This window comes from Grus americana, chromosome 22 (genome assembly GCF_028858705.1).
Source record: "Grus americana isolate bGruAme1 chromosome 22, bGruAme1.mat, whole genome shotgun sequence".
Taxonomy (NCBI): domain Eukaryota; kingdom Metazoa; phylum Chordata; class Aves; order Gruiformes; family Gruidae; genus Grus; species Grus americana.
The window spans coordinates 3,933,781-3,955,214 of record NC_072873.1 but is presented as its reverse complement, the minus strand read 5'-3'; the positions used below and the strand labels follow the sequence as shown (position 1 = coordinate 3,955,214).

Below are 21,434 nucleotides of genomic sequence, written 5' to 3'. Positions count from 1 at the left end.
GCTCCAGACCCACTGTGGCCAGGGGGAAAGGTCCTGCTGTGCGATGTCTGAGCAGGTGAGGGGGCATCAGGTGAGGGGTTCACTGGGGGCTGGGTGGGGACCCCCCTCGCTGGCTTTTCTTGTTGCTTTTAAACGGTTCTCTCGTGAGCCATGTGGGTTTGGGCTGAAAGGCAAAGCCCCAGGGAATGCAGGGCAGTGCCTGTTGCTCCAGGTCCCCGGGGCTCGGAGCAGGGAAGGGGCTGGGGGAGCTGCTGGGGAGTCAACCTGCCCCGGTGCTGGGTTCAGATCCCACCTGCAGCCCTGAAGTGTGTGTGGGGGGGGATCAGACCCAGCCGCCTGGGCTCGCTGATGGGAGTTGGAGCAAAACTGTTGTTGTGAGGCTGCTCTGAGTCAGAGTCATACTGGATCCTGACCTCCGTGGCAATGGGGTCCTGGCTGTCTAGTGCCAGGCTGCAGTGCTGTCCCTCCACCCCAGAGCAGGGCTGAGAGGCTGGGAGCAGGGAGCACTGTGCACAGCTGCTTGCAAGGCAACGGGATGCCCCAGGACCTCCGTGGCTGGGAGTAGGACCAGGCAGTGTGGGGCTGTGCTGGCACTGGGGTCCCCAGGGTGCTACATGGGTGCGTGGGTGCTTTGGGCAGGTCCCCAAGGGTGCGCATGGGGACCTGCCCAAAGCACCCACCCTGGGAGCCCAAAGGTGCGGCTGCATGGGGCAGCTGGTGCCGTGGGCTGGGTGCTGAGCCTCAGGGGACATCAGGAGCAGCTCCCCTGCAGTGGGTACGTGGTTAGTTTGTGAGACGTGGTGCTGTGCTGGGATGCCGTGGCCAGGATCACGTCCCCTCACCAACTCTACGCTGCTGGCGGCTGTTCGGGAAGTGTGCAGTCACTTTCAGAATGACTGCGGTGAAACCTCTTGCTGCTTTGGGGTGCGTGTGAGACAGAAGCCTCACTGAGTGTGGGGCCAGAGGCCACGGCACGCCTGGGCTGCCCACAGTGGGGCTGGGTGGAGGAGGGATGGTGCACTGCACACTGTGGCTGGACCACCACCTCTGAGCATCCCTCCATCAGCCTCCCTCTTCGCAGGTGACCCCCAGCCCTGCCTCGATGGAGCTGACCGCCACCACCAACTTCTATTCCTGGGACGATGAGTACTCATGGGAGGATGGCATGCTGCCCGAGCTCTGCGAGAAGCAGGCAGTGCAGGGCTTCGCCCGCACCTACCAGCCTGCCATCTACCTGCTGCTCTCGCTGCTGGGTATGGTGGGGAACGGGCTGGTGCTTCTCACACACGTACGCTACCGCCAGGCACACAGCATCACCGACGTCTGCCTTCTGCACCTTGCCCTGTCTGACCTCCTGCTGCTCCTGACGCTGCCCTTCACCGTCACCGACACGCTGCTGGGCTGGTCCCCGAGCACAGCCACCTGTAAAGCGCTGCAGGGCCTCTATGCCCTCAACTTCTACAGTGGCTTCCTCTTCCTCACCTGCATCAGCGTGGACCGCTACGTGGCCATCGTGCGGGTGCCGGCTGCCTGCCGCCTGCGCCCACGGGCTCGCCGCCATGGCTGGCTGATGGTGGGGCTGGCCTGGCTACTGGCCACGCTGCTGGCGCTGCCCCAGTTCATCTACAGCCAAGCGGAGCAGCACCAAGACCTCTATCTCTGCCGCGTCATTTTTCCCCACGCGGTGTCACGGGCAGCCCGGGGGGCCACCAACTTGGTGCAGGTCATGCTGGGCTTCGCGGTGCCCTTCCTGGTGATGGTGACCTGCTACGCGGCTGTGGCCCGGACACTGCTGGCTGCCCGTGGCGCCCGGCCCCACCGGGCACTGCGGGTGCTGCTGGCCCTTGTGCTGGTGTTTGTGACCCTGCAGCTGCCCCACAGCCTGATGGTGCTGCTGGACACAGCCGAGCTGCTGGCCAGCTGGGAGGTGAGCTGTACCCAGAGCCGCCGCAAGGACCTGGCGCTGCTGGTCACGGGCGGGCTGGCGTACCTGCGGTGCTGCCTCAACCCCCTGCTCTACGCCTTCCTGGGCCAGCGCTTCCGCCAGGAGCTGTGGCTGTTGGCCAGCGATGCAGGCTGCGTGGGACCCCTCGAACCGCGTTGCCCCGGCTGCCCCAGTCCCCGCCGGCAGACATCGCTCTCCACCTGCCAGGATGTGGTGTAGGGACACGGTGCCTGCGGCCAGGGCAGGGACCAGCACCCTGGGGCTCGGTGTCTCTGCGCCTTCCTGGGGAGAGAGAGCCTTGTTCATGCACAGACCTGCCCTGGGCCCCGGCAGAGCAGGGGCAGCACCATACGGTGCCTGCACACGCGTGGGCAGAGGGAAGAGCAGCCCTGCAGTGAACCGCCAGGCAGGGGGGGAACCCTGCAATGTCACGCGTGTTCCGGGGGACACACACCACGCAATGTCACACGTGCTCCAGGGAACCCTGCAATGTCACGCGTGCTCCGGGGGACACACACCACACAATGTCACACGTGCTCCAGGGGACCATGCAATGTCACGCGTGCTGTGGAGTGGCTGTGCGGTGCCGGTGAGCTCGGGACAGTGGACGCACACAGCAGGGCCCTGGCAGGCAGCTGGTTCCCACCCTCCCAATAAATCCCGGTCGAGGCTCGATGGGCGAGCGCCGTCTCCGTGCGGGCCGGGGCTGCCCCGGTGGGGGACGGGCCGGGGCTGCCGGAGGGGTTTGCTGGGCCAGAGCCGGGGAGCGGGGAGCGCGGCGGGGGCCGCAACCGCACCCGCCCGTGCCCACCGGTGCTGGCCGGGGGATGCCTGCAGGCGGCAGCAGAACCTCGCGCTTCCTGCCGTTCCCTGCCTGTGTCCTGCCTGTGCCCTGCCTGTCCCCGCGGTCCCCTGCCTGGGCTCCACCGGACACGGCGCGGGCGCCCAGCCGGAGGTCCGGCAGCCGGGGAGCGGGTGGGGACACGCTGGGGACGGAGGGACCGGGCCGGGGAGCGGGGGCTCCGCGGGGGCGTGCGGAGGGCGACGGCCCAGGGACCGGGCACCGCCTCCACAGCGGCTCCGGGGTGGGGGCACGTCCCGGCCCGGGTCCCCCCAGCCCCGCGGTACCCCCAGCACGGCCCGGACGGTCAGAGGGGGCAGCTGAGGGCAGGAGCGGGGGTCACCCCCCAGCAGAGCCCAGCCCCTGGCCGAGGCAGCGGCAGAGCCCGTGCCACCGTCCCCGCAGGCAAGGTGCCAAAGGGGCTGGCGACAACCTGCCCTGGGTCCACATGGAAACCCCCACCCGAGGCAGGGGCCAGAGGGGCCAGAGGGACTTTCCTCTCGCCTCCTCACTTCCCCCACGAGCTCCTCTGCCGCGCCACATCCCCGCCCAGCGGTTCCCACCAGGGTGCTGCGGCTGGGGCTGGCGCAGCCGGGATGCCCTCGCCCCCATGGGGCTGGCACGGTGCTGAGTAGCCCAGGGCCACGGGCTGGCAGCGCCTGGGGCCGTGCAGCAGCTCCATGCACTGGGCCCAGCTGAAGAAGCACTCCAGGGGGCCGGGAGCGGGACGGGACCTGGCTCTGGTGCAGCCACTCGTGGGGTCTCCGCAGCGGGGCTGGACATGCAGGGAAGAGCCTCCTGGTTTTGCCAGGGCTGGAGGCTGCTTCCTGCTTTCCCCAGGCTCCCGCTAGGGATTAGCCCAGTGCTCTGACCGGGAGAAACCATCCTGGACCCTTTACCTACTGCTGGGCCGGAAATGCAATTACCGCTGATTCAGCAGCTGCAGCTGCATCCCTGTGCAGCAGCTGCAGAGCCGGGGTGATGGGCCACCGTCCCCTGCCGCCCTCTGCCCCGCTGCGCTGACCCTGCTGGGGTCAAAAGGGCTGGATTTGGATAGTACCTGGCCTGGCAGCGCAGCTGCCCCCACTCTCTGCCCAGCCTGCGGCCTCAGGCAGCCCCATTTCCTTCCTCCACTGGCCCCACAGCAGTGCCGGGGTTGGCCCCAGAGCCGTGCCACCATTTCCCCGCATCACCCAGAATCACCGGCTCTGTCCCCTCCACGGCTGGCAGGCTCTGCCCCGGTGCTCACGCCTGTTCCGGCTGCCCTGCCGGCCCCACACCGGGGCTCAGTCCCCAGCGCAGCCCGGCACAGGCCCAGCGCTGGCTGCGTGGGAGGAGAGCTGGCAGCCGGCGCTTCCTGCGTGCGCATCCCGGCACCACGAGCTCCCAGAGACGGTGTTGACCCAACAGCTGTAGCAAAGCCAGAGCCGTGGCTGATGTGCTTAACCCCTTCTGGGGCTCCAGGAGCGGGGCCGGGGCCTGGGTGCTGCCACGGCCCCCACAGCTCGAGGGTGCCGCAGACCCTCTGCCGCCAGGCAGGGCCCAGAGCCGAGCTGAGCTGCGCCGCCTCACTGCGGCACCAAGTGTGACCCCGCCATGAGCCCCTTCCGCCAGGTCCTCGTGCAGGAAGGTGCCATGAGGGCCTGCAGGACGGGGCTGCCGAACACGGTGCCCCCCTGCCTGCGCAGCCCCTGCCTGCACCAGCAGCCTGCGGTGCTGCCCGCCGGCACACGGCTCAGCACCGCGCCGGGCCGAGCCGCCTTCCCGGGATGGGCGTTGGTGCAGTGGCGCAGAGGGGCTGGGGCAGCACATGGCGCCGGTGTGACGGGGCAGCTCGATGCCGTGGCCAGTGAAACACGGGGCCTGCGCCCGGTGCCGGCGGGCTGCACGCGGTGCCGGTGCCCACGCCCGGGTGCGGACGGTTCCCGGTGCACCATGCCGCCGGCGGATCGGGGGTACCGGCCCTGTCGCAGCCCCGCCGTGCAGGGCCCCCGGAGCTTCCCGCAGTTCGGCGCGCGCCCCCGCCCAGCAGATGACGCAAGCGGCGGCCCCACCGCCCCGGGCGCGCTGGCTCCGCCCCGGGCCGCGCGCAGCCATTGGCGGCGGCCGGTGACGCGCCCGGCCCTGCCCGCCCGGGGCGGCGGCGGTGGCGGGGCCGGTCCCGGTGGTGGCGGCGGCGGCCGGTGCGCGGCGCGGGCGGGCGGGCCGGTCCCGTCCCGGTGCCGGTCCCAGTCCCAGTCCCGTCCGGTGTCGGCGGGGCGATGCCGTTCCCGGGCGGGCTGTGGTGGCTTCTGTGCTGCCGACAGGGCTTTACGCTGCTGCGGCGGGACTACGGCGAGGCGGACCGGGAGGCGGACGGCGAGGCCGAGGAGGAGGAGGCGTCTTTCGAGCTCCGCGCACAGGGAGATCAGGTGGGCCCGGCACCGGCTCCGGGACGGGCAACGGCGCGGCGGGACTGGCGGTGCGCGGCTCCTCCCGCCCCGGGGCACACGGCTCTGCCCGGCTCGGCGCGGCCATTCGGCACCGGCCCCCGCGCTCGGCGGCGCTGCACCGGCCCGGCCCGGTCCCTGCCGCCCCGGCGAACGCGACCGCCGCCTGCCCGGGCACGTCCCCGCCGGTCTCGCCGCCCGGGCTGCCCTTGGCGCGTCCCCGCCGCCGGCCGGGGGGTTCCCGCGGGGTGGGGGGGAGTGGGGGGGCTCGGCCCGGCGGGTGCGGAGGAGCCGCTGCCCCGGGGCAGCCTCCGGGCGGGCGCTGGGGGTCCCGGAGCCCGCGGGGCAGAGCCGAGGGGTGCGGGGGCCTGCGGGGGCCGCTGCCTGCTGGATCCCGGTGCGGGGCCCTTGCCGGTGCCGCGGCGGCGGGGACTCAGGCGCCCGTGGGGTGCTGGGGTCTGGCCAAAGCCGGGGCACTGCCGGGCCGGTTGGGCAGCAGAGCCGCCCGCGGAGCTGGGTGCTGCCCTGCCCGGCCCTTGCCTGCTCCTCGGGGCAGGAGCTGCGGGGCTGGCAGCGCCGGATCCCGCACCGGAGCCGTACCTGTCCCGTACCGCTGCCGAGCTCAGGTTGGCCGGGGTGAGGGACGGGTTGCTCGGGACCGGCCGCGGCTCCGCACAGACCTGCCGGAGCAGGCCGGGGCTGTTCCCGGCACGCAGCACCCCGGGAGCACATGCCGGGTGCGGGGAGCAGGCCTGGATCTCCCCGCTCCGGCTGCTTCCTCTGTTTAGGGAAGCGGAGCGGCGGAAACCGGCGCTTCCTCCGGCCGGGCTGCGTGGGGTTCGGCTGATAGCGCGGGGTGGCGGGGGGAACCCCAGCCCCCGGGGTTCCTCCTGCCCGTCCCAGCTGCCTCCTGCACCCGGAGCCACGGGGCCCGGTCCCTGCCTGGAGGGGACGTGGCAGGGGGGGTGACAGCCCAGTCCTGCTTGTTGCGACCCCTCTTCCCCCTGCCCGCCTCGGGGTCTGCAGCACGGCCCTGCTGCCGTTGAGCTGCCCTGGCTGCGCAGGGCTGGGGGCAGCCCTGACCCCCCCTCACGCTGGCCGTCCCCTGGCAGCGGGTCCCCTTCCACAGCGGTGCCAGCCCTGTGGGATGGCGGGCAGTGGGGACAGTGGCAGGGCTGGAGCTGAGCCCTCCAGGCAACGGTGGCAGTGCCAAGGGCACAGCAATGGCAGGAGCCGTCTTTGGGCTTCCTGTGTCCCATGGGCTGTGCTGGCTCCAGAGGTCCGGGCTGGCGTGGGCGGCTGTGACGCCAGCTCCCCTGGGGAGCCCTTCGCCGTGGCGGGGGGATCCTCGGAAACTCGCAGCACCGGCTGCCCCTTCCTGGGAGCGTGGGAGCAGCTGCCCTGGCCCTGCCGCCGCAGCTCCTCTCCTGTTTATTTATATCCCTGAGAAGGAGCCGGCCGCCACCGCTGCCTCCTCCTCCCGTGGGCTGCGGGCGAGGAGCTGAGCACCGTGTCCGTGCCCACAGCTGTGCAGGAGTGTGCGGGGCCCTCCCCGGCCTCAGCAGCTGGGGTCGCTGGAGGAGCTGGCCCCATGCACGGGTGCCGGCGCTGTGCAACAGGTGCCCTTAATGCCACGGGTCAGCGGCGGCTGGCTCGGCCCCGTAGCACAGCCATACCTGCAGCAGCTCCCCACACACACACACACTATTTTTAGCAGCAGTCTTTTTCTTGGTGTTTCGTGACGCGCTCTGGCCTGTCATGCCTCCGGCTGCCCCGTTGGGCTGCAGCTGGCGGGAGCGCCCGCACATCTCCCGGGGCAGCATCCGCCGGCGCTGCTGCATCCCCACACCCCGCTCTGCCGGGACGCCCTGCCTGACCCGGTGCCTGCCAGTGCCTGGGCTCTGCCTCGTGTCCCAGCACGTGTGCTGTGGTTATCACGTGAGCAGCACCGTCCACGTCAAGTTGTGCCGCGCAAGGAGGAACAGGCCCCCATCCCGCTGCGGGGCCAGGGACTTCCCTGTGCCGCGTCCCACCGCCGCGGGCAGGAAGTCAGCGGCCCCATTACAATGGGACTTTGTGCCGTAAGCGTATTACTCAGCACTGACCTTGTGCAATTCTGCACGGTATTCAGCCTGCCGGGTCAGCTGAGGACATGCAGCCAGCGTGCCTGGAGGCTGCCCCTGCACCCCCGGGGTGCCCCAGCTGCAGCCCTGGCTCCTGCCGCGGCCGTGGGGGTACCAGAGCTCCCTGTCCTCTGGCAGCAGGACGTGAGTTGGCCCCTCTGGGCCTGAAGCTGGGCTGTCGAGGAGGCAAGAAGTCATTGAGGGGGGATGTTCAGGGGTGCCGGGCGGTGACCGTGGGGCTGAGACGTCTCCTTTCTCCCCAGGGGTCCCTGGAGGTGAGCCTGAGCCAGCCCATGCGCAGCAGCAGTGGCTCAGAGCGGTGAGTGACCCCCTGTCTCCAGCCCACCGGGCATCTCATCGCGTCCCTTGCATGGTGCTGCAGGAGCTGGGGGCCTGGCGCACTGTGGGAGGATGCACTGGTGCTGGTGTGCACCGTACCATCACGTCCACGGGGTTGGCACCACGCTGTGCCAGTCTATCAGCTAGAGCAGAGAATAGCAGAGCTGGGACTACCGTGCTCCATCCCCATCCTTCTGCCATGCCGGGTGGCTTGGCTGCCGCAGGCTTAGCCAACAGGGGCTGTGTGTGCCTGCTCCTGTGCCAGGAGCTCTGCCAGGCCAGGAGGCTCTGCCGGGCCATGTCCACTGGCAAAGTCCATGCCCTGGGGTGGCGTGTGCCTGGGGAGACGGGGTGCTGGGGCACAGGGGCCTGCTCGCTCCCCGTCCTCCCAGTGCCGCTGCCGCTGCCAACATTCCTTCCTGGTTGTTCATTTTCCGAATTCCTTGGCAGGGCCGCGACAGCTTATTTTTAGCCAGGGTCATCTGCACCCGATGGCTCTGCCGCGTTCCCACCGTGAGGTTGCGGGGTGCCCGGAGCCCCTCGGGACCCAGCTGACCCCAGCCCCCAGGCTGGTTTCCTGCTCAGGGGCCGTGGGAGGCACCCATGGGCACCCAGGCTCAGCCCTGTGTTGTCCCCAGGTCCCTGCTCGTTGCAGAGGAGATGCGCAGCCTCATCGTGGAGAAGGGCCCGGGGCCAGTGGAGGATGACCCCGACGCTCTCGTGAAAGGTGGGCACAGTAGGCACAGCGGTCTCTGCCTCTGGAGTAGCGGGGGCACAGCCAGGGCTGGCAGGATCACGCCCCCCCCCCCGTGGCTGGATTCTGTCCCAGAGGGGCAGGGGGCACCGGCTGGGCTGGCGGGGAGCGGGCAGACCCTGCCCTGCGCTGGAGAGCCGGTGGGGCGGATGGTGCTGATGGTGGGGGCTGAGGCTTCCGCTTCCCAGGCTGGCTGCAGCGGGAGGTGCGGGGCGGCGTGAAGACCCCCTGGATCCGACCTCGGAAGTACTGGTTTGTGCTGACGCCTGACTCCCTGGACTACTACAGCAGCAACGAGAAGGGGGCCCGGCGGCTGGGCTCCCTCGTGCTCACCAGCCTCTGCTCCGTGCTCTGGCCGGACAAGCAGACCTATAAGGAGACAGGTAGGGTGCCTGCACCCCTCAGTCAGGCTGTGCCTTTGTGGCCTCTCGTGCCCTGTGTCACCCTCCCAGCCCCGGGAGGCCTCCGTCACCCAGAGGAGGGGCTGTGCCGTGGCCCAGCTGGGGCAGGGGTCCTTGGGGCGAGGGTGCTGGTGGGCAGCGGGTGAGCTGTCTGTCCCTCGCAGGCTACTGGAGCGTGACGGTGTTTGGCAGGAAGCATTGCTACCGCCTGTACACGGAGCACCTGAACGAGGCCGTGCACTGGGTGTGCGCGGTGCAGAAGGTCATCGACAGCAAAGTGCCCGTCCAGACGCCCACCCAGCTGCTCATGCGCGATGTCGAGGTGAGCCCCTGGCACGGGGCCGCCTGTGCCTGCAGCCGTCGGCAGGGCCGGGATGGACGGTCGGGGCCCCACGTGCCCTGGGGTGACGGCGGGTGCCTGTGCCGGGCACTCGGCCGGGCAGCCCCCCTGCAGCTGCTGCCATCGCTTTGCCCTCCCAGGAGCACTGCGGCAGCCCCGAGGTCCTGGAGCAGATCTACCGCTGCAACCCGATCCTGCGCTACACCAGCAGCCCCCTCTACGCTCCCCTGCTGCCCTTCCCCTACGGCAGCCTGGACCAAAGCGGTGAGGGGCAGGTGGGGGTCCTGCGCCCCGGGCTGGTGGGAGCGATGCCGGGCAGGGCTGGGTGCTGTGCGGGGCGGGCAGGCGCTGGGCTGGGCTCTGTCCAGCCCTGGGTGCGGATATGGCACCTGGGGGTGGGGGGGTGGGGGGCTGGGGATACCCACGGGGCTGTTAACCCCCATCCCATCCCGCAGCCCCCGGCCCCCGCAGCTACACCACGCTGCGCGACGAGGCCGTGAAGCTCTTCAACTCGCTGCAGCAGCTGGAGTCGGAGCGGGACCCGGTGCCGCTGATGCAGGGCGTTCTGCAGACCTGCCTGGACCTGCCGCCGCTGGTGGACGAGATCTACTGCCAGCTGGTGAAGCAGACCACGGAGCCGCTGGCGCCGGGCGGGCAGGGCGACCTGCACTACTGGCAGCTGCTCACCTGCATGAGCTGCACCTTCCTGCCCTCCCCGCCCGTCCTGCGCTTCCTGCGCTTCCACCTGGACAGGCGAGTGCCGGCGGAACAGCCGGGCGCTGGCTGCAGGCGGGGAGCACGCCGGGTGCTGGGGCTCCCATCGGGTCGACACCGCCATGACCCTCCTGGCATCTCTTGCAGGACAGAGAGCCGGTTCCCCACCTCGGAGATGGCCAAGTACGCCTGCTTCATCCGGGAGGCGCTGGGGAAGACGAAGGGGCGGGAGTGCGTGCCCTCCCTGGAAGAGATCCTGGTGCTGATGCGGCGGCAGGAGATGATCTGCACCGTGCACTGCCCAGGGGCGCCCGCCTGCAGCGTGGCCATCAGCTCCCACACCACGGCCGAGGAGGTGAGGGGCCGCATCAGCGCCGGGCAGGGAGCTCGGGACGTTTTGGCACACGGGGCAGGGTAGGCGGCGTGCTGTGGGAGGTGGGGGGGCTCCTGTGGGTCTCTTCCAGCTGAGCCGCAGTGGAGAGGGGCGGGGGGCCACCTGCCTTTGCCCACCGTGACCTGTCTGTGTCCCTTTGCAGCCCTGAGCGCCACGGTCAGGGACGTGCAGTCACCGTTGGTTGCCTTTGTCTCGCCCCAGGTGGCCCGGGAGCTGGTGTCACGCCTGGGGCTGTCCCAGAGCCCCAACCTCTTTGCGCTCTACGAGCAGACCCGGCGGCGGGAGCAGCCCGTGGGCAGCGCCACGCTGCTGGCCGACGTCCTCACCAGGTTTGAAAAGTAAATGTCCCATTCTGCTGCCTACGGGGGAGAGGGGCTGGGGGGGCCGTGGGCGGGAGGGGACGGGGTGGGGATGCCTCCCCATGCTGATGGGGCTGGTCCCTTCTGCCGCAGCCTGGCCGGGGAGGAGCGGGAGCAAGACCCGCCATGCCGGCTCTGCTTCAAACACTACGGCTTCCTGGACACGGACAACGTCCCGCGCGACAGCTTGGAGTTTGCCCTCCTCTTCGAGCAGGTGAGAGCCGTGCCGTGCCAGGGTGGCCGTGCTGCGGTGGCCACGCTGCGCCGGCTCACCCCGCCCTCCCGCAGGCGCACGAGATGGTGCTGCGTGGCTACGTGCCCACGTCGGAGGAGACGCTGCAGACGCTGGCGGCGCTGCGCTTGCAGAGCCTCAACAGCGACTTCTCCACCCACGCCCCCTTCCCGCGCCTGGAAGAGCTCTTCCCGCCCCACGTGCTGCACGCCCGCCTGCCAGCCCCCCGCCACCGGCCCCCCACCAAGTGCCGGGGGGCTCGGCTACGTGCGGGGCTGCTGGCCGGCGGGCTCTGGGGGCAGGCGTTGGCCAAGCAGCGGGCGGAGCGGGACCAGCGCCTGCGGGGCCGCCTGCGAGAGGAGGGGGCCAGCACCATGGCTGCTATCGTGGAGAAGTGGAAGCTGCTGCAGGGCATGGGCCGGCCAGAGGCCATGGCCGCCTACGTGGCACTGGTGCGGGAATGGCCCGGCTTCGGCTCCATGCTCTTCGATGTCGACCTGCGTGCGGTGAGACCCTGGCAGGGCAGGGGCAGCGGGCAGCCCTGGCAGCGGGCAGCCCTGACACCCCTCTCCCTGCAGAGCCCAGTGGGGGCCGGGTCCCAGCGGCTGTGGCTGGGCATCGGGGCCAAGGCCGTCTCGCTCTACAAGCCAGGGGAGCCCGAGCCCTTGGACAGCTTCTGCTATGGCCGCATCTCCTCCTTCGGCGCCTCCGACAGCAGCACCTTCCGTCTCTCTGTGGAGGACCGGGACCTGCTCTTTGAGACCTCCCAGGTATGGGGCAGCCCTCCCTCCTTCCCTCCATCCCTCCTTCCCCCCGGGGGCTGCAGGGTGCCGGGCACCCCAGGGCTGACCCAGCGCATCCCCTCTGCCCCTCAGGTGGATGAGATCGCCCAGCTCCTCAACACGTACCTCGCCTCTGCGGGTGCCCGGCGGCTATCCCGGCCCCAGGAGCCAGCCGCCAGCCCCCCAGCCCCCGCCGCGCCATGCCAGGGGCTCTGCCCCACAGCAGGGCCGTGGCAGCACCAGCCACCCGTGGGCTCCTTCCACAGTTAGCCTGGCAGCCAGCGTGGCCATGCAGGGTGCTCCTGACGCACGGCGTGGGGAGGGCGGCTGGCCCGGCAGCGAGCGGCAGGTCTGTGCTGGTCCCCAGCCGTTCCCTGGAGCGGGGGGGACAGGGGCTCGTGCTCCCTGTGCCGCTGTTGCCTTTCTAGTTATTTCCTTAATTTATTTCGAGACGCTCGCGCCCCCCACGTCTCCCAGCACTTTCCCTGGAGGGCAGCAGGGCCGCCATGCCGTGGTCTCCTGCACTGTCCCCAGGCCTGTCCCTGTCCCCTGTCCACCTGGTGCCTTCACCTCCAGCACTCGTGCTGCCTGGCAGCTCTGCCCGCGCCCCGGCTCTTGCTGCCCTAGGGGCTTTGCCTGGGCCAGGGGGTGCTGGGCAGCGGTGCTGTCCGTCTGTCTGTCTGTACGTCCGCTGAACCCACCCCTCCTGGAAAGCTGCGGGCGGCTTTTGGCCGAGCCGCCTCGGGGACTAGTGGGCTCCGAGTGGCCGGGCCCTGCCGCTTTGCGGTGGCCCCATGGCGGGGCTCGTGGTGCAGGGGTGGCCGGCGGGGTGGTGGCTGGTACGGCTGGGGCTTGGCCCCTCAGTGTTGCCTCTGTAAAGTTTGTCGGTTCTGTCTTGGGGAGGGGGGGGGTGGGGGTGTAATTTGTTTTTCTAAATAAATGCACAAAAAAAAGGCTGGGCCTCTTGTCCCGGAGCTCAGGCCCGCGGCGGGAGGCAGGGACGGTCTGATCCCCGGGGCGGCGAGTGCAGCAGGGCCTGGGACAGGCAGCGGCGGCGGGGAGGAGCAGCACAGCGTGTCCTTGGGGGCAGGGACTGCTGTCCCTCCGGCCACTGCTCGCTGCGCCCTTTGGCATTTCATCAACAGCGCAGGCAGCGCTCGGGCTCCGCGTCCAGCTCCCCGGCACCCCCTGGCACTGGCCGCCCCGGGTGGGGGGAACTGCCCCAGCAGCGGGCGCCTCTGCGGGGCCGGTGCCAAAGAGGGCGTGGGAGCCCGGCGCTGCCATGGCGGGCGGGTATTTTTAGCCTGCTGCTCTGTGCCACGGGGTCAGAGGAAAAGGCTAATTCTCACCTTGGGCTGCCTGGGCTTGGGCCGGCTCCAGTGCTGCCCCACGCCCCCATCCCTTGCAGCCTGACTCATGCAGGGCAGGACCGGAGCTGCCGTGTCCATCTGTGTCCCCCTCCATCGACGCTGGCCAGCCCCGAGCCTGCATCCTTCCCGGCGGTGCCATCCCCTGCCTCAGATCCAGAGCGATGAGGGGACCCCCCCCCCCCCCAGCCCCTCGAGGGCCTCCCTTCTGCATGGGGCCTCACCCCCGTGAAACATTAACGCGGGCACCCGCATGCTCTGCGGGCAGAGCAGGTAGGGTGGTGCCGGCTCCTGTCCCTGGTCAGCTGCGCCGGCAGGTCCTTCCAGTAAATCTGGCTCTGCCGCAGCCGTCGCCCGGCACCACCTGGGCACAGACAGCGCGCTGCCGGCCGGGGCAGGGCCAGCCCCGCGCACCGCCGGGACGTGCAGGTGAGTGGTGGCTCTGGTTCAGTCCTCCCGCCCTGGCAGCATCTGCAGCTGCTTTTCTGCCCGGCTGCTCGCTCCAGGAGCCGTGCAGGCAGTGTCAGTGCAGGAACAGCCTTTATTAAAGCAAAATAACCTACAAAAATATAGATACAGCCTGTGCCCCAGGCCTGATCTGGCGATGGAGGAACAAGGCTCCTGCCCAGGGCAAGGACTAGCTCAGCCACACAGAGCCTTTGGCCACAGGGGTTGCGTGCACCCAACTCTTTGGGCCAGGCCCGTTCTGAGCCCCTGGGTTTGCTCTCATTCTCCTCCTCGCGAGCGTTGCTCCCACGGGTGGAGATTCCCTACCAGCGCAGCGCGCGGCTGCCCCAGTCCCGTCCTGGGCCAGGGCACATGGTGGAGCGGAGGCTGTCCCCCCGCCAAGGGTCTTCAGGGGCAGTGCTGCTCCCTGCAGAGCTGCTTCCGCTGAGGAGCGCAGCGTGTGTCTGCAGCCGGTGCGATGACTCCACCGCAGCCGGGCAGCGCTGAGGGGTGCTAAACGTGGACACGGCAGAGACGAGCCCTGCCGGCGTGCGTGGAGGTGGCCGTGGGACCCTCCCGTCCCCTGGCAGGGCACTCACTGCTCCTGCGTGCCCCAGGAGATGTAGTCGGGGCGCGTGGCCGCGTGGTACTCGTCGATCAGCTGCTGCACGATCTCCCGGGAGTTGTCCAGCTCGTCAAAGTTGTCCTTGAAGATGTCCTCCTTGCGGAACTGCTCCAGGAAGGCCTCCCGCTTGCGCAGCTTGTCGTACTGCCGGCACGTCCGCTCAAACAGCTGGAGAGCAGCGCAGGGGTCAGATGGGCCAGAGCTCCCTGGGGAACCCCTGGGGGTAGGGGGGGGTCCTGACCTCCTCAGGCTGCTGCCTGGGAGCAGGCAGGCAGCAGCCCCAGGCTGGCAGAGAAGTAGCTGCTGCCCTGCACCCAGCCAGCACTTGGGATCAGCTCCTGCTTCCGAGGCCGCCTTTGGCCAGGGAGAAAGGAATCGTGCTGCAGCCTGCTCCTGGGAGAATGACCCCCAGGGCTGCAGCAGGACCGGGACCCCAGACCAGACCTGAGCCCTCTGTGCCCGGCTGGGAGCTGCAGGGCCCTGCTGCCGCTTTGTGAAAGCCCCAGAGAAGATGCATTTGTGACAAAGGATGTCAGAACCGCAGCTGTGGGACCCCAGCGCTGCCCGGGCAGAGAGGGAAGGCACTTACCGAGGAGATGTTGGTGTGGTTTGCCATCATGAGGCCGCTGACGCGGTGTGCAGATGGTAGGTAGGGGGACTTGCGGGACAAAGCCACCTGGATGCTGGCAGGACCCCAGGGGATGAAGTTGGCCAGCTTCCTCTCCCGAATCCGCTGCAGACTCTTGTGAACCTAGCAGGATGAGAGCAGCAGGGTGATGGGCAAAGCAGCCTGGTCCCAGCAGACCCAGGAGTTGCTCGTGGCAGGATGTACGGCCTCAGGAAGGTGGATTTCAGCAAACAGCAGGCAGGGAGGCTCCTCACGGCAAGGGACTAGTGGCCAGGGCCCACGCAGGAGTAACCTGGAGCCACTTCTCAGTGTCCTTGCCCTTCCCCGGCAGGCCACGCCACTGCCATCAGCATCTGAAATGGCTGCGGGAGCTCACCTGCGTAGGATCCACCTCCCCCTGGATGATGTTGAGGATGGCGATGTAGCAGTGGTTGGTCTGCCTGTCTCGCCCTGTGGACACCATCACGTTTTTAGGCTGCAGCAGTCTTCTCATCACATCCAGGACTGTGGTTTTCCTCACACTGGCCACCTGCGAACACCAGCCAGGGGTTGGAGGGAGCAGGCATGCTGCTCCCTTGCCTTCCCACTGCCCTGCACACACACACACACACACGCACACAGAGGAGCGGAGGGCAGCTGGACGGAGCAGCCCTCGCCCCGGGGATGGGGCCACATGCAAAGCCACATGCAGGACAGGGAAATCCCAAAGTCACACAACAGGCGCAGCCAGGCTGAGAACCAGAGCGTTGGCGGAGGCTCCGACACAAGAGCACTGAGCTGCCCCCTGACCAGACAGGGACACGTTTCACGTTGTTGGTGTCCAACTTCCATCCTGTTCCACTGCCGAGGCAAGGAGCAGGGCTGGAGGACAGGAGAGGGGTCATTCCCCGCTGCTCCCCCTCCCCATCTCCCCCTGCACTGAGCCCATGGGCAGACAGGCCACTGCAGTGGCTGGAGGCTGTCACGGGCTTTGCCCTGCTGCCGCCTGCCACGGCAGCCAGGGCTGGCACCCGAAGCAGCACCTGCAGCAAGGGCAGCCCGGCAGTGTGGCAGCCTCACTCCAGGCACCGTCTGAGCTGCTGGCTGAGCCCTCCCCGCACTCCTCCCGGGGAGGACAGATCACACACTTGATACCCTTTTCAGAGCCAGCAGTTTTTCAGATTTGCTCCTCTGACTAACATCCTGAAGAAATGCACACAACGAGAGAACAGCAAATGTTAGCTCCCAGCAGAACTGAGACGCGGCCGACGCAGGTGAGCGCCTCTTGAAACAGAACTGCCCCGTTCTCACCGGTGGGGGGCTGAGGGGGCACTGGCAAGCGGTAGCATTCGGTGCAGCTGAGGGGTGGCAATCCCCTCCCAGAACACAGATCAAACCCCAGGAAGGGGCTGACACCCAGAACCCATGATCAGTCTTGGCACAGCAATGATCAACAGCGTTCCGGCCCAAATGGCCTGGGCCAGTGGCCAGTGGGGCAGTAGGACTGGCAGGACCACTTTGGGCTCGCTCCGATCGTTTCTAAGGGTGGCTTTTGTCAGATCAGATACTGCCGGCTCTCCCCTAGCTGCCGCAGCCATCCTGATGCATGCAGCAGGTAGCCTGGCATGAGCACGATTGCCTGCTCACACCTGATTCATGTCACACGTGGCTGTCACGTGGTGCGGGCACACGGGCCTGGGATGCGGAACACGCAATTACAGCTCACCCCAAGACCATGGGACTGACGGATGTTACAAGGTGAGTGTGACAGCTCCTCCTGCCCTCGGGAAGGGGAGGAGTGCCTGGCGGGCTGCCTTACCGACTGGTCGGTGGTGAGCGGCGTGTACCCTGTCATGAGGAAGTGCAGCCGGGGGGTGGGGATCAGCGAGGCAATCAGCCCGATGAGGTCGTTGTTCATGTACCCGGGATACCTGAGCGTGGTGGTGCTGGCAGACATGATGGTGGAGACCTGGGGGAAAGGATGGAGTCGGCGGCCGCATCACCGCATGGTCACAGAGCACGTTCAAAACCTGCTTCATGCAGCCGTGCCAGGGGAAGCTGGAGCGCCCAGAGGCCACCCCGGGAAGGGCGGAGGACCCTCGTTCACAGCTCCAGGCTGCCCACCACTGCGCCCAGCCCGTGGAGCAGGTTCAGGCCCAAGCCAGGAAGCCCCATGCCAGCTTCTGCAGAGGGAAGAGCCCTTCTCACCAGCTGGTTGATCTGAGAGAACGACGGGTTCTGAATGTGCAGCCGGTCTGTCGCGATCCGATTCAAGGCTGTGTTGTCCAGAACCACCTGCAAGAGAAAAACCGGCTCTGTGAAGAGCCTCGGGGGCAGTCTGAGGAAGGGCAGCCCCGGCTACGTGTCCAAGGGCACCGAATTGCCCAGCGCAGGCCCCGAGCGCCGCAGCCTGGCAAAGCCCTCCATGGCAGGTGGCAGACACTTGAAACCACAAGCTGACTCATCTGTGGAGCGTAACCGACACTGTCAATGGAAGCTCTTCCCTCCCGTCTTGGCTGTGCTCCCCAGCGCTCTCCCAAAGAGCACTTACTGCCTCTGGGCCAGCACCTCATGGCAACCTTCAGCCCCAGCAGCTCTGGCGCAGCTCTCTTGCCCTGCTATGTGCAGAGGGACGAGCGGTGTCTTGGTCAGGGCCTGACCGAAGGCCCTGGTGCAGGCTAATGAGGCTACCTGGCTGGGGCTTGTGGGTGCCGAAAACGATGCTGGAATTGAGTTCAGGCAGAAGGCTGCGGCGCAGCTATGCAGAGGAAGCGCAGCCAGTCCTCACTGCCATGGGAAGAATCTGCTGGATCCCGGAGGCAGAAATGCCAAGCCGGATAGCTCAGCAGGGGTTAGCACAGAGCCCCTGTCCCTGGAGCCACCACATCTGCTCAGTCCTTCTGGATGGGGGTGCACTCATTGCTGCACCTGGGGCTTCGCAGGCACAGCCCACGCTGCTGTGGCACTCACCCCATGCAGCTACGGCACTTGCCCCAGCAAAGGCTGCGTTTTTCAGCGGCTGGGGACAGGGGTGCCAGGCTGGAGCTGGCTGTGCTGCTGGCCTGACATGCAACGGAACTCTTACCACACAGTCAGCGTTCTGAGTCAGCCTCTTCAGTGTCAGCAGAGAGTTGTATGGCTGGACTACAACATCGCTCATCTCATCCTGGTTTGGGAAAACCGAGTAGGTCTCCACCAGCTTCTTGGGATACCTGGTGAGAAAGCCCAGCCACCTCAAGGGTTAAAACCACGAAGCCAGCACTCTCTCCTCCCACAAGCTCCCTTTGCTGTCTCCAGGGCTCAGGACAGCAGTGAGTCACCAGCACTGCATGCCAGAGTCGGCTCCCGGGGAGGGAGAGAATTTGTCCCAGCAGTGCCTACCCTAGCAGTACGGGAGCAGGCTGCCAGACGGAGCTACAGGCGAGGCCAAGCCATCCGCAGGCTGATTAAGCAGCTGCTTACAAGCCTTTTCAAGAGGCTGCAAGCTGAAACAGGCAGGGGTGGCAGCTCAGAGCTCACAGCTAGAGCCTCCCACCCTCTCCTGCACAGCGAGGTGTCAGAAGGCAGCTGCCTGATAAGAATGGCTGAGGGAAGGCAGAGTTTGGACAGCACGAGTCCAGTTTTGGAGGCTCTGAAATCCCCAGGCGTATCAGGAGCCATCCCTTCCCCGGGCAGCATGCCAGGGATTGCACAAGACAGTGTTTGGGTGGGGGCGGTGGCTCTGAGTCAGCGCTCTGCAGCTCCCCGCTTGGGCAGGGTGCCCAGGCTGGGCCAGACTCTGCCCCCAGGGAAGGGGACAAGGCGGAATGCTCACCTGTCATTCAGTCTCTCCAGGAGGTAGGAGCCCAGCCCGGAGCCCGTACCACCAGCAATGGAGTGGCAAAGCACAAACCCCTGGAAAGAAGCAGAACGCAGGCAGCTCAAGGTCCAGCTCAGCCCCAGGAGCAGGCAGAGCAAAGCAGGCTGTGCTGCCGCCACCTCCAGCAGAGACTTGTCAGCCAGGGCGAGAAATACCCCCGGGGACAACTGAGAGCACAGAGCTGAAGCCTGCGGATGGAGGGGAGCTCCTGTGGACCACAGTGACAGCCATGCGCTCATCAGGCCACTCCTGCCAGCGTGGGTGGAATGCACATCTCTACACACCACAAAGTGTAACTGCTGCTCAGGAGCCTCCCGGATTCCTCACACTCCAGAACAGACTTCAGAATAGCTCCAACGTCACGTTCAGGGGCCAGTCAGTCATACAAAATGTTCTCATCACTTTCTCTGGGCCCGCCATGCCATTCCCCTCCTTCTGGAGTAACTGAGGCCGAATTCCCTCTACCTGACTTCAGGGCAGGTCCCGCAACAGGCTCTTGGATCTTCTACCAACTTACTTTACAATGACATTTTCCCTTCCCCTGTTGCCATGTGATAGCCTGACACAAACACCAGGGAGCCCTGCCTGTCTACGTACAGGAAACGGGTTTACACGGATGGTGGCCAAGGTCCTGCCAGAGGCACACGGCAAAGCAGCCGAAGAGCTGTTGGTGCCCTGGTGCCCCTTTAACCCAGCTGGAGAGAAAATGAAGCTGCAGCTGCCTGTGCTCATTCTGTGGATTTCAAAGCACTCAGCAACTTTGGGTCTAAACACCATCCTGCCGGCAGCCCGCGGCTCCCTCCTCTGCTGCAGAGGGCCTTTCCTGGAGGATAAGCAGCACGTGTGCTTCTTCAGCCGACGCAAGGGAGAACATGGCAGGGAGGTGGAACAGGGAAAGGAAAAAGCACCATAATGCCTGGAACTCTTCCTGTGGACTGTATCCTGCGGGAAGCGCCCAATGCAAGCAGTATTTGGGGCAGAAAAATGCTCTGCTGAGCATACAGTAAGATTTCTGGGGAAGCCTGGCAGATGCAGTAGTGATGAGAAAGAGCTCCTTTCCCTAGTTCCCCTCTCTACGTGTTCTCTGCTCAGCACCTAGAAGCAAGCTGAGCAAGTCTGTGTACACCAGAGGGCTGAACTCGACCGTATAAAAGAGCAGCCCGGCTCGGAAAACACCAAGCAGGGCAACCGGATCCAAATCCCCTGATTTACTTACTTCCAAACTGTCACTCCCATCAGCCTCTCTGTCTATTATATCAAAAATATCTTCATGGATTTTTTCTCCCTGCAAGAGAAATCAGACCAGGATTTGTTCCTTTCCCACGGAAAATGGAGAAGAGCTGCTCAAGCCTGGTGCGAAGCCGTCAGAGTGGCAAAGTGACCCTGCGCCCAAGGTGCTATGAAGTGTCAGGCGTAAGTCCCTGCTGAATGACAAAGTATTCTTCAGAAACTACGTACTGAGCCTGACCTGAGAAGGCCACGATAAAGCCTCACGCCTAAAGAGTTGACCTGTGTTTGCACCCAGGAGCAGTAGAGCTGTTACCTGTGAGAAGCCACTGGCCCAATTGTTCCCAGCTCCCCCTCCATGCTCCGACAGGTAGATGTTTTCTGGGTTGTAGAGGTTGGCGTAAGGGGAGTTCAGGATGGAGTGGATAACTCGAGGCTCCAGGTCCAGCAGCACAGCTCGCGGGATGTAGTGCTCATCGTCCGCCTTTAACAAGGAGCAGTAAGATCATGATGCAGTCGCAGCTCAGCGCCGCTTCTTACTGCAAGAGAAACTGCAAGTGCGTGTGCCACCCCCTGGCCACGGGAGAGCACGGCACAGCCGGCGTCTGACAGGGAAGAGGAGGAAGGGAAACTTGTTATGTACGGCCTGTCTGTCATGCAGCATCTTTATGCGCCCCAGAGCATATCCTGAATTCTGGGCAGGCAGGGGGGATGGCTCTCCCCTCACAGGCTCGCAGCCGCAGCTGTTACGTAAGGTGGTATCTATAGCAGCCTCAGCTTCGTGTTCCTGCCTCCACAACACATCCATTTCCAGAAACCGGAGCGCAGACAGGAGTGCTGGCAGCGTGCTACCTAGCAGGAGCGCTGGGCTGAGGCCGCCACTCAAACCAGCCCCGGGGTCAGGGTCAGCCCTGCAGTCCCTGAACGGGGTGGGGGGCTGCCAGAGGGAGCTGACACAGCCACAGACCACCCTGCCTGCGCTCACCAGGGCATGGATCAACCCGGTGCCGAGGGAAGGTACATCCTGCAGCACAGCGCGCCCGCTCCACGTCCCAGAGCGGGCAGGGCCCGGCAGTACCTGGTAGAAGAAGACATCCTTGCGGTCGGTGCCCTCGGTGGCGAACTCCTCCACGATGCCCTCGGGGCTGATGCCGTGCTCGGCGCAGAGCTGCTTCCAGAACTCGAACCCGACTGCGGGGGAGCGCGGTCAGCCGGGCCGGGCCGGGGCAGGGCAGGGCCGGGGCCGGTCCCCCACGCCGGGCCGGGCCGGGGGCAGAGCCCGCAGCATCCCCGGGCCGGCGGGCCCCGCCCCCGCGCCAGGCCCCGCCCCCGCGCCAGGCCCCGCCCCCGCGCCAGGCCCCGCCCCCGCGCCAGGCCCCGCCCCCGCGCCCCACAGCATCCCGGCCCCGCCCGGGGCGCGCTCCCTCGGCCCAGCCCTGCCGCCGCCCACCCCGGGCGCCCACTCACTCTGGTTGCCGCACTGGCCCAGCTGCAGGGTGATGATTTCCCGCGGCATCGCGGCCGAGGCGAGGCTCCGCTCCACTCCTCCGCCCGGCTCCCCGCTGCCCCGCCGCGTCTCCCGCCCGGCGCCAACGGCACTGCGCGTGCGCGCGGCAGACTTCCGGGAGAGCGCCGCTCGCTCCCGCCCC

At 67.1% G+C, this 21,434-nt stretch overlaps 3 protein-coding genes across 6 annotated transcripts; 2 read left to right on the top strand and 1 right to left on the bottom strand.

Moving 5' to 3' along the window:
* On the top strand, nucleotides 1-2,382 carry CCR10 (C-C motif chemokine receptor 10). 2 transcript variants are annotated; one of them, XM_054801724.1, is made up of 2 exons: nucleotides 1-55; nucleotides 1,082-2,382. In XM_054801724.1, exons 1-2 carry the CDS (start codon nucleotides 44-46, stop codon nucleotides 2,162-2,164), a joined length of 1,095 nt encoding a protein of 364 aa, XP_054657699.1. In that variant the 5' UTR covers nucleotides 1-43; the 3' UTR covers nucleotides 2,165-2,382. The 2 variants fall into 2 exon arrangements, with proteins under 2 accessions (XP_054657699.1, XP_054657698.1); XM_054801723.1 differs by having other exon boundaries at nucleotides 1-70.
* Nucleotides 2,383-4,891: 2,509 nt separating this feature from the next.
* On the top strand, nucleotides 4,892-12,606 carry PLEKHH3 (pleckstrin homology, MyTH4 and FERM domain containing H3). 3 transcript variants are annotated; one of them, XM_054801910.1, is made up of 13 exons: nucleotides 4,892-5,197; nucleotides 7,602-7,657; nucleotides 8,316-8,404; nucleotides 8,620-8,814; nucleotides 8,997-9,154; nucleotides 9,313-9,436; nucleotides 9,628-9,925; nucleotides 10,034-10,241; nucleotides 10,482-10,609; nucleotides 10,733-10,853; nucleotides 10,928-11,377; nucleotides 11,450-11,641; nucleotides 11,747-12,606. In XM_054801910.1, the coding sequence occupies exons 1-13, from the start codon at nucleotides 5,048-5,050 to the stop codon at nucleotides 11,921-11,923; spliced, it is 2,346 nt and encodes a 781-aa protein (XP_054657885.1). In that variant the 5' UTR covers nucleotides 4,892-5,047; the 3' UTR covers nucleotides 11,924-12,606. The 3 variants fall into 3 exon arrangements, with proteins under 3 accessions (XP_054657885.1, XP_054657884.1, XP_054657882.1); XM_054801909.1 differs by having other exon boundaries at nucleotides 10,482-10,618; XM_054801907.1 differs by having other exon boundaries at nucleotides 10,482-10,618; nucleotides 10,928-11,641.
* Nucleotides 12,607-13,543: 937 nt separating this feature from the next.
* TUBG1 (tubulin gamma 1) lies at nucleotides 13,544-21,413 on the bottom strand. The gene is made up of 11 exons (XM_054801648.1): nucleotides 21,253-21,413; nucleotides 20,864-20,976; nucleotides 20,102-20,269; nucleotides 19,775-19,843; nucleotides 18,514-18,593; nucleotides 17,785-17,911; nucleotides 16,908-16,994; nucleotides 16,519-16,668; nucleotides 15,097-15,249; nucleotides 14,682-14,843; nucleotides 13,544-14,260 (listed from the first exon to the last, which is right to left on the bottom strand). Exons 1-11 carry the CDS (start codon nucleotides 21,299-21,301, stop codon nucleotides 14,063-14,065), a joined length of 1,356 nt encoding a protein of 451 aa, XP_054657623.1. The 5' UTR covers nucleotides 21,302-21,413; the 3' UTR covers nucleotides 13,544-14,062.
* Nucleotides 21,414-21,434: the final 21 nt, after the last annotated feature.

Coding starts and splice junctions, on each gene's coding strand:
- TUBG1 (XM_054801648.1), bottom strand. CDS start 21,301: ATGCCGCGGGAAATCATCACCCTGCAGCTGGGCCAGTGCGGCAACCAG. Junction 14,844..15,096: donor GGGAGGTGGATCCTACGCAG/GTGAGCTCCCGC, acceptor TCATCCTGCTAG/GTTCACAAGAGTCTGCAGCG. Junction 14,261..14,681: donor ACCACACCAACATCTCCTCG/GTAAGTGCCTTC, acceptor GCTGCTCTCCAG/CTGTTTGAGCGGACGTGCCG.
- CCR10 (XM_054801723.1), top strand. CDS start 44: ATGTCTGAGCAGGTGAGGGGGCATCAG. Junction 71..1,081: donor AGCAGGTGAGGGGGCATCAG/GTGAGGGGTTCA, acceptor CCCTCTTCGCAG/GTGACCCCCAGCCCTGCCTC.
- PLEKHH3 (XM_054801907.1), top strand. CDS start 5,048: ATGCCGTTCCCGGGCGGGCTGTGGTGGCTTCTGTGCTGCCGACAGGGC. Junction 9,437..9,627: donor CGGCAGCCTGGACCAAAGCG/GTGAGGGGCAGG, acceptor CCCATCCCGCAG/CCCCCGGCCCCCGCAGCTAC. Junction 10,619..10,732: donor GTCCTCACCAGGTTTGAAAA/GTAAATGTCCCA, acceptor CTTCTGCCGCAG/CCTGGCCGGGGAGGAGCGGG.